Genomic DNA, 16,518 nt, shown 5'->3' with positions numbered 1-16,518 from the left:
GGATGTTAATGTGCTGAGAGGTGAAACTGGACGGATGTCTGATCATTATCTTGTGGAGGCAAAGGTGAAGATTTGTATGGGTTTTCAGAAAAGAAGAGTGAATGTTGGGGTGAAGAGGGTGGTGAGAGTAAGTGAGCTTGGAAAGGAGACTTGTGTGAGAAAGTACCAGGAGAGACTGAGTACAGAATGGAAAAAGGTGAGAACAATGGAAGTAAGGGGAGTGGGGGAGGAATGGGATGTATTTAGGGAATCAGTGATGGAGTGCGCAAAAGATGCTTGTGGCATGAGAAGCGTGGGAGGTGGGTTGATTAGAAAGGGTAGTGAGTGGTGGGATGAAGAAGTACGATTATTAGTGAAAGAGAAGAGAGAGGCATTTGGACGATTTTTGCAGGGAAAAAATGAAATTGAGTGGGAGATGTATAAAAGAAAGAGACAGGAGGTCAAGAGAAAGGTGAAAGAGGTGAAAAAGAGGGCAAATGAGAGTTGGGGTGAGAGAGTATCATTAAATTTTAGGGAGAATAAAAAGATGTTCTGGAAGGAGGTAAATAAAGTGCGTAAGACAAGGGAGCAAATGGGAACTTCAGTGAAGGGCGCTAATAGGGAGGTGATAACAAGTAGTGGTGATGTGAGAAGGAGATGGAGTGAGTATTTTGAAGGTTTGTTGAATGTGTTTGATGATAGAGTGGCAGATACAGGGTGTTTTGGTTGAGGTGGTGTGCAAAGTGAGAGGGTTAGGGAAAATGATTTGGTAAACAGAGAAGAGGTAGTAAAAGCTTTGCGGAAGATGAAAGCCAGCAAGGCAGCAGGTTTGGATGGTATTGCAGTGGAATCTCTTAAAAAAGGGGGTGACTGTACTGTTGACTGGTTGGTAAGGTTATTTAATGTATGTATGACTCATGGTGAGGTGCCTGAGGATTGGCGGAATACATGCATAGTGCCATTGTACAAAGGCAAAGGGGATAAGAGTGAGTGCTCAAATTACAGAGGTATAAGTTTGTTGAGTATTCCTGGTAAATTATATGGGAGGGTATTGATTGAGAGGGTGAAGGCATGTACAGAGCATCAGATTGGGGAAGAGCAGTGTGGTTTCAGAAGTGGTAGAGGATGTGTGGATCAGGTGTTTGCTTTGAAGAATGTATGTGAGAAATACTTAGAAAAGCAAATGGATCTGTATGTAGCATTTATGGATCTGGAGATGGCATCTGATAGAGTTGATAGAGATGCTCTGTGGAAGGTATTAAGAATATATGGTGTGGGAGGTAAGTTGTTAGAAGCAGTGAAAAGTTTTCATTGAGGATGTAAGGCATGTGTAAGTGTAGGAAGAGAGGAAAGTGATTGGTTCTCAGTGAATGTAGGTTTGCGGCAGGGGTGTGTGATATCTCCATGGTTGTTTAATTTGTTTATGGATGGGGTTGTTAGGGAGGTGAATGCAAGAGTTTTGGAAAGAGGGGCAAGTATGAAGTCTGTTGCAATATATATATATATATATATATATATATATATATATATATATATATATATATATATATATATATATATCCCCCCTGTGGATAGGGGAGAAAGAATACTTCCTATGTATTCCCTGCGTGTCGTAGAAGGCAACTAAAAGGGGAGGGAGTGGAGGGCTGCAAATCCTCCCCTCTCGTTTCACTGCTTCTAGCGCAGACATATACATATATACACATGTACATATTCATACTTGCTGCTTTCATCCATTCCCGTAGCCACCCTGGCACACAGGAAATGGCAGCCCCCTCCCCCCGCATGTGCATGCAAGGCAGTGCTAGGAAAAGACAACAAAGGCCATATTCGTTAACACTCAGTCTCTCGCTGTCGTGTGTAATGCACCAAAACCACAGCTCCCTTTCCACACCCAGGCCCCACGAAGCTTTCCTTAGTTTACCCCAGATGCTTCACATGCCCTGGTTCAATCCACTGACAGCACATCAACCCTGGTATACCACATCATTCCAATTCACTCTATTCCTTGCATGCCTTTCACCCTCCTGTATGTTCAGGCCCCGTTCGCTCAAAATCTTTTTCACTCCATCCTTCCACCTCCAATTTGGTCTCCCACTTCTCGTTCCCTCCATCTCTGACCCATATATTCTCTTTGTCAATCTCTCCTCACTCATTCTCTCCATGTGACCAAACCATTTCAATACACCCTCTTCTACTCTCTCAACCACACTATTTTTATTACCACACAATTCTCTTACCCTTTCATTACTTACTCGATCAAACCTCCTCACACCGCATATCATCCTGAAACATCTCATTTCCAACATGTCTGTACCCTCCTCCGCACAACCCTATCTATAGCCCATGCCTCGCAACCATATAACATTGTTGAAACCACTATTCCTTCAAACATACCCATTTTTGCTCTCCGAGATAACATTCTCGCCTTCCACACTTTCTTCAAAGCTCCCAGAACCTACGCCCCCTCCCCCACCCTGTGACTCACTTCCGCTTCCATGGTTCCATCCGCTGCTATATCCACTTCCAGATATCTAAAACACTTCACTTCCTCCAGTTTTTCTCCTTTCAAACTTACCTCTCAAATGACTCGTTCCTCAACCCTACTGAACCTAATAACCTTGCACTTATTCACATTTACTCTCAGTTTTCTTCTTTCACACACTTTACCAAACTCAGTCACCAGCTTCTGCAGTTTCTCACCCGAATCAGCCACCAGTGCTGTATCATCAGCGAACAACTGACTCACATCCCAAGCCCTCTCATCCACAACAGACTGCATACTTGCCCCTCTCTCTAAAACTCTTGCATTTATCTCCCTAACAACTCCACCCATAAACAAATTAAACTACCATGGAGACATCACACATCCCTGGCGCAAACCGACATTCACTGAGAACCAATCATTTTCCTCTCTTCCTATTCGTACACATGCCTTACATCCTTGATAAAAACTTTTCACTGCTTCTAGCAACTTATCTCCCACACCATATACTCATAATACCTTCCACAGAGCATCTCTATCAACTCTATCTTATGCCTTCTCCAGATCCATAAATACTACAAACAAATCCATCTGCTTTTCTAAGTATTTCTCACATACATTCTTCAGTGCAATCACCTGATCCACACATCCTCTACCAATTCTGAAACCACACTGCTCTTCCCCAATCTGATGCTCTGTACATGCCTTCACCCCTCTCAATCAATACCCTCCCATACAATTTCCCAGGAATACTCAACAAACTTATGCCTCTGTAGTTTGAACACTCATCTTTATCCCCTTTGTCTCTTTACAATGGCACTATGCATGCAATCTGCCAATCCTCAGCCACTTCACCAAGAACCATACATACACTTAATATTCTCACCAACCAGTCAACAACACAGTCACCCCCTTTTTTAATAAATTCCACTGCAATACCATCTAAACATGCCGCCTTGCTGGCTTTCACCTTCCACAAAATTTTCACTACCTCTTTTCTGTTTACCAAACCATTCTCCATGACCCTCTCATTCCACACAAACCCTCAACCAAAACACCCTATATCTGCTCTCTATCATCAAACACATTCAACAAACCTTCAAAATAATCTCTATTCCATGCAAGCCTTTCACCCTCCTGTATGTTCAGGCCCCTATCCATCAAAATCTTTTTCACCCCATCCTTCCACCTCTTGCATTCATCTCCCTAACCACCCTATATTTGATGTCTCCATGGTTGTTTAATTTGTTTAAGGATGGGGTGGTTAGAGAGGTGAATGCAAGAGTTTTAGAGGGAGGGGCAAGTATGCAGTCTGTTGCGGATGAGAGGGCATGGGAAGTGAGTCATTTGTTGTTTGCTAATGATACAGCGCTGGAGGCTGATTTGGGTGAGAAACTGCAGAAGTTGGTAACTGAGTTTGGTAGTGTGTGAAAGAAGAAAGTTGAGAGTAAATGTAAATAAGAGCAAGGTTATTAGGTTCAGTAGGGTTGAGGGACAAGTTAATTGGGAGGTAAGTTTGAATGGAGAAAAACTGGAGGAAATGAAGTGTTTTACATATTTGGGAGTGGATTTGGCAGCGGATGGAACCATGGAAGCGGAAGTGAGCCACAGGGTGGGGGAGGAGGTGAAGGTTCTGGGAGCATTGGAAAATGTGTGGAAGGTGAGAACGTTATCTCAGAGAGCAAAAAATGGGTATGTTTGAAGGAATAGTAGTTCCAATGATGTTATACGGTTGCGAGGTATGGGATCTTCTCACACAATTTCCAAACTCAGTCACCAACTTCTGCAGTTTCTCACACGAATCAGCCACTAGAGCTGTATCATTGGCAAACAACAATTGACTCACTTCCCAGGCTCTCTCATCCTTAACAGACTGCATAATCACCCCTCTCTGCAAAACTCTTGCATTTACCTCCCTAACAACCCCATCCATAAACAAACCAAACAATCATGGGGACATCACACAACCCTGCCACAGTCCAACATTTACTGGGAACCAATCACTCTCCTCTCTTCCTACTCGTACACATGCATCACATCCTTGGTAAGAACTTTTCACTTCTAGCAACTTGCCTTCCAAACCATATACTCATAAAACCTTCCACAAAGCATCTCTATCAACCCCATCATATGCCTTCTCCAGATCCATAAATGCCACATACAAATCCATCTGTTTTTCTACGTAATTCTCAGATACATTCTTCAAAATAAACACCTGATCCACACATCCTCTACCACTTCTGAAACCACACTGCTCTTCCCTAATCTGATGCTCTGTACATGCCTTTACCCTCTCAATCAATACTTTTCCATATAATTTCCCAGGAATACTCAACAAACTTATGCCTCTGTAATTCTAACACTCACCTTTATCCCCTCTCCCTTTATTCAGTTCCACTATGCACACATGCTGCCAATCCTCAGGCACTTCATGATCCACACATGCATTGAATATCCTCACTAACCAATCAACAACACAGTCACCCCCTTTATTTAATAAATTCCACTGCAATACCATCCAAACCTGCTGCCTTGCCGGCTTTCATCTTTCGCAAAGCTTTCACTACCTCTTCTCTCTTTACCAAACCATTCTCCCTGACCCTCTCACTTTGTCTACACTCCAACCAAAACACCCTATATATGCCACTCTATCATCAAACACATTCAACAAACCTTCAAAATACTCACTCCATCTCCATCTCACCTCATCAATACTTGTTATTACCTCCCCACTTGCCCCCTTTCACCGATGTTCTCATTTGTTCTCTTGTCTTATACATATTATTTACCTCCTTCCAAAACATCTCTTTATTCTCCCTAAAGTTTAATTATTCTCTCTCACCCCAACTCTCATTTGCCCTCTTTTTCACATAAGCTAGCAAAACTACAGTGATTCATGTACAACTTTAAGAAAAATCATTAATGAAATAAAAAGAAATGCTTATATATAAAACATGGAGGCTGCTGAAATTCTTCAAAAATTCTAATGTCAGGAACTAAGTACAAATGCTCAAAAGATGTGCTGAAAAGTTAACTTACTGAATTATCATTAGATCATACACTAGCTCATAGCATAACTTATTGGGATACAATAAAAGGTGAGACTGAAATAGCAATAACGAGAGTAAAAACTGGAAAAGCCCCAAACAGTAGCACAAGGGAAAGTGAAATACCCTAGTACAGAGAATGAGAACATATCTAACACAGCATGCACAGGGGAAGGTGAAATACCCTAGTATAGAGAATGAGAAATTTAACATAGCATGAAGAACAAGCAAAATCCTAAAGGAATGGAAGAAAAGTTATTTGTAATGTAAAGAAACAGGTCATGATGTGCAAATTATAGATACATTCCTGCTGCCACACACTAGAATAAATGATGAAAGAAATTCTTAAGGAAAAATGTAAAAACTTTAACTACATTAGCATCTTGGAGAAAGCCAATATGGCTTCAAACCTGTAAGGTGTATAATGGATTTAGTTTGCATTAAAAAACTAGCTGGAGCTGGAGGAAGAGAATTGACTACCATGTCTGAATTCAGTCATTTGGAGGAGTGATCAAGACCCAAAGTCCTCCACATATCAAAAACCAACAAATAGGGATGATTTCATGACCTTTTCATGGCCTTTTTTTTTTTTTTTTTAAGTGCTTTAGAAAATGCAGCTATGAAAACTAAGAGGAGGAAATCACAAACACAGAAGATTCCTGACACTAGGATGCCTTAAGAATTATTCTTGAAACCGAGTAACAGGACTAAAAAAATAAAGGAAAGATGTGGAAAAAGTGGAGAGGTGAGTAACTATCAAGTAGTAGTAAAAAATCCACAGTAGTTTCCATATAATAAGTATCTCGAATCATCAATAAAGTTATAAAACAGAGGCATAAATATTGCCAAATCACCAGGCAAAAAGAAACTGTGATCATAAAGTGTAAACAAATCAACTGGGGTAACAGCAAAGCAAGTGTCATACACAAGATCCATGTAATGGTTGTCAACATGACAATGAAGAAAGTGAACATGGATTGGCATTGAGAATCATGGAACATTAGAGTGATATGAGGCATCACAGATCACTCAGTGTTCTCTTGGTGCATATACTAAAGTGGAACAAAGGAAAATCATCGAACAAAGGAAAGAATAAGATAAGAAAGGCTGAAACTATAGATTGGTTTCACTGACTAGCATGTTCTATAAGGTACTGGAAAAAATAATGAGGTAGTAACTGAAGGGTTTTCTGTAAAGAAGAAATTAAGTAAGTAAGAGACAACATAGCTTTATGGAAAGCAGGTAGTGTAAAAACCTCTTAGATTTCTACTAGAATAAGCTCTGTCTTAGAAAAGTCTTTATCTGAACTACCAGAAAGCATTTGATGCAGTACCATAGAGGATGCTGATTGAGCAGCTGGATCACTAGGTAGGAATATGGGGCAGACTCTTCAATAGATAGGTTATTCTAGTAAAAGAGAACAAAGGATGAATGTCAGATGAGCCTTTTCAAAATGGGTGGAAGTCACCAGTGGAGGGCTGCAGGGCTCTGTTCTGGGACCATTACTCTTCTTCAACTATGATAATTTTGACTTCCCAGAAGGTATGGACAACGACAATAACACAAAGTTCATGAGGGAAGTGAAAAATAAAGAGGACTGCACCAGTTTACAATGACAAGATACACTCCAAAGATGATCTAACAGCAATATTGAAATTCAACCCAAGTGTATGTAAAGTAATAAGGGAATACAATGAAAAAGGCTTCAATATGAATATCATCTTGCTGGAAATAAGGTGCAGGAATATGTGTGAAGGAGGAAATTGTGATTTGACATTTTTTTGTCTCCAACCTGTCACCAAGGTCTCACAGTATGAGAATTTAAAAGGAGACAAAATGTCAGCTGACAAATACTAAATAGCAATCAAGTATATGGATACATAAATGTTCAGCAAGCTATTAACATCCTGCGTAAGGCCAAAGCTAGAATGTGTTTCTTATATTGCCAAGGTAGCAAAAAAGGCCCAAAGAGCTGAAAGAGAAGGTACAGAGGAGAGAAACAAAGATGGCACCATACCAGACTAAAGAGAGTTAAGTTACAATGAAAGGCTAGAGGCCTCAGATTTGCCTATCATGGAAGAAAGAAGAGTGAGGAATGACTTGGTCTTCAGCTTTTAAACCAAAATGATGACACAGACAGTGAAGATTTCTGAAAGATGTACAGTCAACCAGAGGATATAACATGAAATGTTAAACATGTTCAAAAAGATGTAAGGATGTACTTTTATAAAAGTGGTGGACAAAAGGAATAAATCTGAAGATGTGATTAATGCTGACAGCATAGAGAATTTCAAAAGATTACATACTAGCATAGAATGTCCATGAGATGGGGCCCTACAATTGTAAAACTCCCTCCCCATGCAAAACAAATAAATAATTACCATCCAACTACAGAACAGATGTGACCAGAGATGGCCTTTCTTCATCTGTCCCTGACGCTACCTTTTCACACATGCTCGCCATTTACTGCATGAATGAGGTAGTGTCAAGAATAGATGACTGAGCCGGGGGGATATGTATATACATTTGTATGTGGGTGGGTTTGGCCATTCTTTCATTGTTCGCTGATGATACAGCGCTGGTGGCTGATTCGGGTGAGAAACTGCAGAAGCTGGTGACTTGAGTTTGGTAAAGTGTGTGAAAGAAGAAAGCTGACAGTAAATGTGAATAAGAGCAAGGTTATTAGGTACAGTAGGGTTGAGGGACAAGTCAATTGGGAGGTAAGTTTGAATGGAGAAAAACTGGAAAAAGTGAAGCATTTTAGATATCTGGGAGTGGATTTGGCAGTGGATGGAACCATGGAAGCAGAAGTGAATCATAGGGTGGGGGTGCAGGCAAAAGTTTTGGGAGCATTGAAAAATGTGTGGAAGTCGAGAATGTTATCTTGGAAAGCAAAAATGGGTATGTTTGAAGGAATAGTGGATCCAACAATGTTATTTGGTTGCGAGGCATGGGCTATAGATAAAGTTGTGCGCAGGAGGGTGGATGTGCTGGAAATGAGATGTTTGAGGACAATATGTGGTGTGAGGTGGTTTGATCGGGGAAGTAATGAATGGGTGAGTGAGATGTGTGGTAATAAAAAGAGTGTGGTTGAGAGAGCAGAAGAGGGTGTTTTGAAATGGTTTGGTCACATGGAGAGAATGAGTGAGGAAAGATTGAAAAAGAGGATATATGTGTCAGAGGTGGAGGGAACTAGGAAAAGTGGGAGACCAAATTGGAGGTGGAAGGATGGAGTGAAAAAGATTTTGAGCGATCGGGGCCTGAACATTCAGAAGGGTGAATATCTTGCAAGGAATGGAGTGAATTGGAATGATTTAGTATACTGGGGTCGACGTGCCGTCAATGGATTGAACCAGGGCATGTGAAGCATCTGGGGTAAACCATGGAAAGTTTTGTGGGGCCTGGATGTGGAAAGAGAGCTGTGGTTTCGGTGCATTACACATGACAGCTAGAGACTGAGTGTGAACGAATGTGGCCTTTGTTGTCGTTTCTTGGTGCTACCTTGCGTGCACGGGGGAGGGGGGGTATCATTTCATGTGTGGTGGGGTGGTGGTAGGAATGGATGAAGGCAGCATGTATGAATATGTACATGTGTGTATATGTATATGTCTGTGTATGTATATGTATGTAAACGTTGAAATGTATAGGTATGTATATGTGTGTGTGTGGGTGGGTTGGGCCATTCTTTCGTCTGTTTCTTTGTGCTACCTCACTGATGCGGGAGACAGTGTCAAAGTATAATAATAATAATAATAATAATAATAATAATAATAATAATAATAATAACAATAATAATAATAATAATATATGTTGGAAAGGATAACAATTTTGCGCGTGATCAAGTATATTCCTATGAGTCCACGGGGAAAATGAAACACGATAAGTTCCCAAGTGTACTTTCATGTTATAAATGTTTGCGTGTGTGGACGTGTGTGTGTGTGTGTGTGCATGTGTGTGGGGTGGGTTGGGCCATTTCTTTCATCTGTTTCCTTGTGCTACCTCGCAGACGCGGAAGACAGCGACAAAGCGAAATGAATATAATAAATAAAATATCTACAAATATATATATGTCTATATAAATCTGAGATGTTTTGGTGGACACTGTCAAACACTTTGATGATGTCTACTGCCAATAGTACTGTGCAGAAGAGAGGTTAAGATTACTTGAGTCCAAATAGGATATATATGAGTTTGGTGAGTACTTACCTATTTGTTGAGAGCATGAAAGGAGTTCTACAATAATGGGACCCAACTCTAAACGTTCTCTACTACGATAAAATTTTTAAAACTTTTTTCAGTATACTGTCAGCATTCACAATATTATCACTTAGCTGTGCCATTCATCCATCACTGTCTCTACATATAAAGGTGCTTCTTTAAGTATACATATTTATATATTTACATATGAATTCATATGAATTCTTCCTCTAAAAGCTAAAGTATGCATAATCCTCCAACTCTAAAGATATACCTTTGTGTGCACCATTATGAACTTCATCATCTTCACGAGTTCTGATAAAACATGAACGATCAACCTCATTAAGGAAACCTTCACTCCGAAGTTCGACATAGCCCTGCTGCTCTGTTCCACACTGATTACATATCTTAATACCACAGTCCACACTAAAAGAAGTTCCTTCACAGTCACGACACTTCTGACTCATGATAGTCTTGCTGTCTGAAAAACAATCAATCAAAACAGTCTTAATATGCAAGAGCAGTCATGATATTCTGGAAAAATTTCATCAATCCCCACCGCATTTACTTTGTATATATCCCCAGAATATTTGGTTGTGTAGAGTCAATATCTATTCCACAATACAAGTAGTAATAAACATGATGATCAAGTAGACTGAAAAGTTCTACAAAAGATGTAGCGATAGAACAACAGAGGACATAACTGAAATTAAGCAAGTAAATTATAAAAAAGATGTACAGAAGTACTTTTAGAGTACAAAACATCTACAGCTTACAGGAATGTTACATTCCAAACCTCCATTTGCAAGTCTTTCATTTGGGACTCAGATCACTGAAACAATGTCATAATGATAGTTACGTTTCCAGGCCAGTCCACAAAAGTCTATTCAATCCATATTTATGCTAAAGTACAGTACATGTGCAATGACTACTTATAGTTAACAGTCCTGTTGTAATAATTAATATAACATATGAGGAATCTATAAAATCCAATAATTCATGAATTAATACTTTCTACTAAATCTGATAACTGTACAGCAAGAGGATGATGCTTCTTTACTATCCCTCTTGATATGTTTCAGCACAAACTCAACTGGGATGTTTATAGATATACTCTTCTCCAAACCATTTATCTCATTATCAAATGTGTCATATTTATTTTCTTTATGTTGAAAGCTCCAGTCACAGACGAAAGTCTACGTCAAGGCTGGGCCTTAACTGAAATATAGAGATAAATATAAAGCAGAAAAAGAAAAGACAAGGGAAAGTATTTACAAATTTTGGAGGAATTGAAAAACCTGTCTTTTGAAATGTGCCAGGTCATAGTTATTGGGAAAGACATGAGAAGATAGAGAGTTCCGGAGCTTTAACAAGTAGGGAAAGAAGCAGGCATCAAAGCAGTCCGCCCTTAAGTTGCAGGTGGCCACAAAATGACCAAGTGATGCAGGAGCTTGACAAGTACTGCGTGGTCAAGCTAGTGGTGTGGGCACACAAGCAGCCAGCTCTTGGGAGAAAAACCAAAGTAAAACCTATAGAAGAGAGAAAGTGAACCAACATGGCAGCATAGGGCAAGGGGGTCAAGTTTGGAAGTTAGCCTGGGACAGTTTATAAGGTGGACTGCTTTTGCCTCAACTCTATCAAGTAAGGATGCAGAGCTAGAACCACCCAAATGTGGTAGCAGTATAAACAGAGCAACTGTTCAGGAGAGAAGTCTCCTCATCTAAACAGGACACTCAGAGTCTTAGAGGCAGACTTAGCTATTCCTGTAATGTGGGGTTTCCAAGAAAGAGTGGATGTTACAGTAATAACAAGCATGTTAACCGAGTCAAGAGGTGGAACTAAAGAACCATCAAAGGAGAGACAAGAGTTGTGAGGAGTTTTTGATAAAGAGATCAGTACAAGCCGGGACTTCGAGGCATTAAACTTAAGATTTTGTGTACCCTGTCTAAGTCTGGGTTTACTGAGGAAACTGTGCCAAGACGAGATGCAGACTGAACGAGAGAAGAGGGAGCAAAACTGAAGGATGTGGATGAATGCAGTGTTTAGTCAGCGTATGAGTGCAAAACAGGACTGAAAAAAAAGGAGAAAAAGTGTAGGGGACAGGACAAAACCTTGAGGGACACCATTGATGATGGAGAGAAGAGGGGAGGCAGATCCATTAACAACCACAGAGACAGATCGGCCAGAGAGGAAGCTATATATGAAGGAGCAAAGTAAGGGAGGGAAACCAAAAGAGGGGAGCTTAGAAATGAGACTTCACTGTCATAACTGCTCAAAAGCCTCAGATATGTCAAGGCAACTACATGACTCCCCAAAATCTTTCAGGTCTGATGACCAGACATTAGTAAGATAGGAAAGAATATCACCAGTGGATCTTGCCTTACAGAAGCCATACTGATGATCAGAGAGAAGACTGTGATGTTCAAGGATATGGGAGTTGAGAAGGGATTTGAAACTTTGGAAATGGTAGATATCAAAGCAATAGGACAATAGTTAGAGGGGGTCAGAACAGTCATCCTTCTTCGGGATGGGATGTATCAAAGCATGCTTCAGAGGAGAAGGGAAGGTTTTGGTTTTTACACAATCAGGATCATAAGCCTTGCTTGTGTCCAGAGAAAGAAGCACTTTTTGGACAATCTGAAAAGAGATTTCAGGAAGGGGCATAGGATTAATAGGAAGAGCATCATGGGGTGAAGGAAAGTTAGCCATCCATGGTGGAGTTAGATGAGAAATGTGAAATGGAAGACAGTTATAGTACAGTCAGAGTGGAAAAGTGATGGGAAGGTAGAGCTAAAGACCAGAAAGATGATAAGAATAGATTATTGCACTTCCTTTGAATAAAGGAACACTACACCTCACAGATAATGTGCTTGCAGTGATTACGGGCAGTGACAAAAGCAGAGTGGGAGCCAGAAGCGAGTTTTTCCAAGCCCAAAATGCCTTACCCCTTGCCTGAATGGCCTCAGAACAGGAATGGTTGAACCATACCATTGTGCAGTACTGTATTTTCATTAATATCAATGTACACCATACACTTTTCTTGTTATCTATAGGTCAAATAATTAAGATACTCACAATTTCAGCACTTCCATTTGTAAACAAACATCAAAATGCTCATCTTTTTAAACTAATTATTTTCCACAGACACATTGTAAACATGACCTAAGAGGATGACAGATGTGCACCTACAATAATGATTGTGGACTTATGGAGAGCTGGATTCTTTCCTCTGCCTGACAAAAGAAGAGACCACTATCAGCTACTGATGGTATGATAGGTCAGCTGGAAACTTAGGAAACCTGGTAGGAAAAGTTAAAACATCATGCAATGATGGCTGGTATAAACTAAGGAAATGTCATATGACGAATGGCTGTCATTTAAGCATTATAAGAACGGCTGATAACTCTAAAAGTTATGTAGTGAAAGGAATGGAAATATTATTTATAAATCGTTATTCTAACCCTATGTTTTTGAGTATGGAGCAGTTTCCTCAAAATGTTCACATTGGAATTAGTTTCATTAGCTAGAAAAAACTAACTTTCTTTTTTCATACTTCCACTACAAATAAGGATATTTCAGGAAATGCAACATCTCCAAGTTGATAATTCACATTATTTTATCATATAAAATAATATGATACTGTTTTCATCAATATATCATAATGAGAGAGGTGTGCACAAAATATACATTTTTAATCTGTCCTTGGTTAGATTAGGTTTCACTTAATTTCAATGTAAACTAACTTCCCTAACTTGATACTACGATTTCTTTACTTTTTCAAGGTTACAGGGTATCATATCAAAGACATTTTATGACAACCTAGGTTAAATAATGCCAGAATTTTTCTCACCCTAATCTCCACTTCACAGCACTTGAACAGACCGAAGGACAAAAAAGCACTTCTATTTCACACTGGAGTATGATTTAGGCAATACCATGAAAAGTTAAGATTCTTTTATAGGTGAGTTAATTCAGTACAAAAAAGTGTTATACATGATGCTTAGCAATCATGCACATCTGACCACTTCATTTCACATTACCACAAATGATATGGTTACCTAACTGTTAAATAGCAACGATCGGCAACAATAAGCTGTTAAGGAATCTAAGCACCCATCATGCGACATTCAATGATGTCATTTCATCATCACAACATTCAGGTGTTCTCACAGCTAACTAACCTTGACTCCATAGATATCCTGTGCTACTGGTGCTTTTATCTATGTGTGATGCTGCATATATGAGAGACAGGCACTCTCATGAAATGCACCACCAGACATGGCACCGGATGCCAATGAACAGATAACATAGTAAGCGGTCATACAATTTCGAGCAAGAGATGAATATTGATGCTAATATATTGTTACTATCATTCCAGATACTAATCGAGGTAAAATGAGTTTTTCTTAGAAGCTTTATTGATATTTTACAAGAGTATTACCTACTTTTAAATCAATTAACTTTTTTTTTTTCTACTGTATGTAATATTCATCAAATCAATATCGTTCACTATATAACAAACGTTCTAAACCATTCTCTACAACCCTTGCTTCTACTCAGTATGCTAGCACTCCAACCTACAATATCACTAGGTAAAGCTCCACAACACTGGCCCAGCAGAATACCGTTTGACCCAATGAAGATATATCGGTAAAATAACTACTAAACGAGTAAATATTCCTGCATGCGATGATGAAATGACATCTGCAAACATACTGTGTGGGTCACTAGTCACTTCAGTCAGGGAGGTTAATGTATTACCACAAGCGTCTGACCTACACGTACCGTTTGACGGCAAAATAACCACTTCGCATAGCACTCATAACTCTTGCCTGTTAAGCCACCTTAGAAACAGCCTGTGGTTATGACTATATAACTTTCTATCTGGGAACAATTTGAAATGAACAAGGAAAGCGAATCGCCTGAATAACAGTATCTCTAAAAGGTTACTCTTACCACAGGTCTGTCACCGAGACTTGCCTCTCATCCACTGGCCAGAAACTACACAAGTCGCCCACGTTTAGCAACAGTCACCTCTTTTACGCGGTGGCGTAAAAATCGCGATATTGGACACTTATCCTAAGATATCTTTGAACTTGCATGACCATGGTTCAGGTACAACGCTCACGACCACATCCAGCGAACAACGTTGCTGCAGTCTACCTCTAAGCCCGCTGGCGTATATTTGTACCTGCTGGCGTATATCTGCAACTGCTGGCGTATATCTGTAACTGCTGGCGTACATTTTGTAATTGCTGGTGTATATCAAAACTGTTGGTTTATCCCCTAATCACTGACGTATATTTCAAAATGCAGTACGGTGTTTTCAAATGCTGGCGTAAATGTTAAATTCCTGACTGAATTTCTAATTGTTGGCGTATATCTTAGAACGCTGGCTTGTATAACTAATTGTCGGTGTAAAGCTCAATTTTTGACTGATATCTCTAATTGCTGCCGTTCATCTGTAACTGCTGCTTTATATAACTAATGCTGGCGTAAATCTTAAACTGCTAGCCTTTATATGTAACTGTTTACGTATATCTCAGACTTCTGGCGTACGTGTCTGATTACTGGTGAATATGTCAGAAATTATGGCATCTCTCCTAATTTAGTGACATACCTCACTCTACTGGCTTAATTCTCTAAATACAGGCGCTTATCTCTAATTGCTAGCGTTTATCTCTGACCATTGATGTATTTTTCAAATCGTTGGCGTGCTTCTCTAGCAATACAACGAATGAATATTCATTTCAGCTTTGAATGTCAAACCACCACCTCTGCATGGAAAATAACCTCTGCTTTGATAAATTTTCTCTGAACTCTAACAAAACATTCTTCTCGACATATATCAGTATATATGAATCAATAAGTGATTATTCATGAACATTTAAATGAAGGATATAATTTTCTTAATTCACGTGCTTCTAATGTTTGCTGTCTCTGTTTACCATCGAATTTATTCGCTAGAAAAATTTGAGCACGTTTGTACGTTTGTACCAACTAATGTTGTGATCAGTTACTGATATAAACGATTATCAAATACCCATAACAGAATGAAAGCAGTGGTATATGATTAAAGTTTGAATCATGAGATACTTTACAGGTATGACATTTTAAAGTCCATCGGGCTTAAGGTAATATGGTAACTGCAGTAACTAAGCCTCTCTGCTCTGTTAGCAGTGGTTGGCTTTATGTACTGAAAGCAATTATCTTGTCTTGTTCTAACCATGTTGAGGACTAAGTTCTCTTGCACTCATTTTATAAAGATCTGCAGATACTGTCTTTTTTTATAAAAGCTGAGACGGCACGAGCAACTGAGGTCCTAATGAAGGCCATATATCAAGAATATATATATATATATATATATATATATATATATATATATATATATATATATATATATATATGTATTATATATATATATATATATATATATATATATATATATATATATATATATATATATATATATATATATATATATATGTATTATATATATATATATATATATATATATATATATATATATATATATATATATATATATATATATATATATATATATTGGTGACAAAATATCATTTGAAATAAACCAAAATTAATGACAAGATGGTACAGAAGTACTTCGTTCCAATAGATAGAAGTTATCAATGTAGATTGTGTAGACATAAACGGAGAATCTCCATTCAGATATATGCACTTTAATAGTTCCCGGGGTTAATGTAAATTAAACAAACCTGCAATATAACTAAATATTACAACACTCCATATTGAATGACATGAAAATACATTTTAACCAGGTGAGCCATC

The 16,518-nt window shown here is 38.8% G+C and overlaps 1 protein-coding gene across 1 annotated transcript in view; it reads right to left on the bottom strand.

Moving 5' to 3' along the window:
• Positions 1-14,879, bottom strand: part of LOC139752081 (uncharacterized) — a 91,320-nt gene extending 76,441 nt beyond the window's left edge. Inside the window, exons 1-2 of the mRNA XM_071667941.1 lie at positions 14,685-14,879; positions 9,983-10,185 (exon numbers count right to left, since the gene is read on the bottom strand). Coding sequence (XP_071524042.1) covers positions 9,983-10,185; positions 14,685-14,695 — 214 coding nt within the window. The 5' untranslated portion in view covers positions 14,696-14,879. The remainder of the gene's footprint in view (positions 1-9,982; positions 10,186-14,684) is intronic.
• Between the last annotated feature and the right edge of the window lie 1,639 nt (positions 14,880-16,518).

This window comes from Panulirus ornatus, chromosome 2 (assembly GCF_036320965.1).
Source record: "Panulirus ornatus isolate Po-2019 chromosome 2, ASM3632096v1, whole genome shotgun sequence".
Taxonomy (NCBI): Eukaryota; Metazoa; Arthropoda; class Malacostraca; order Decapoda; family Palinuridae; genus Panulirus; species Panulirus ornatus.
Note: the sequence above shows the minus strand (reverse complement) of the source record. Positions and strands in the feature narration are given on the sequence as shown.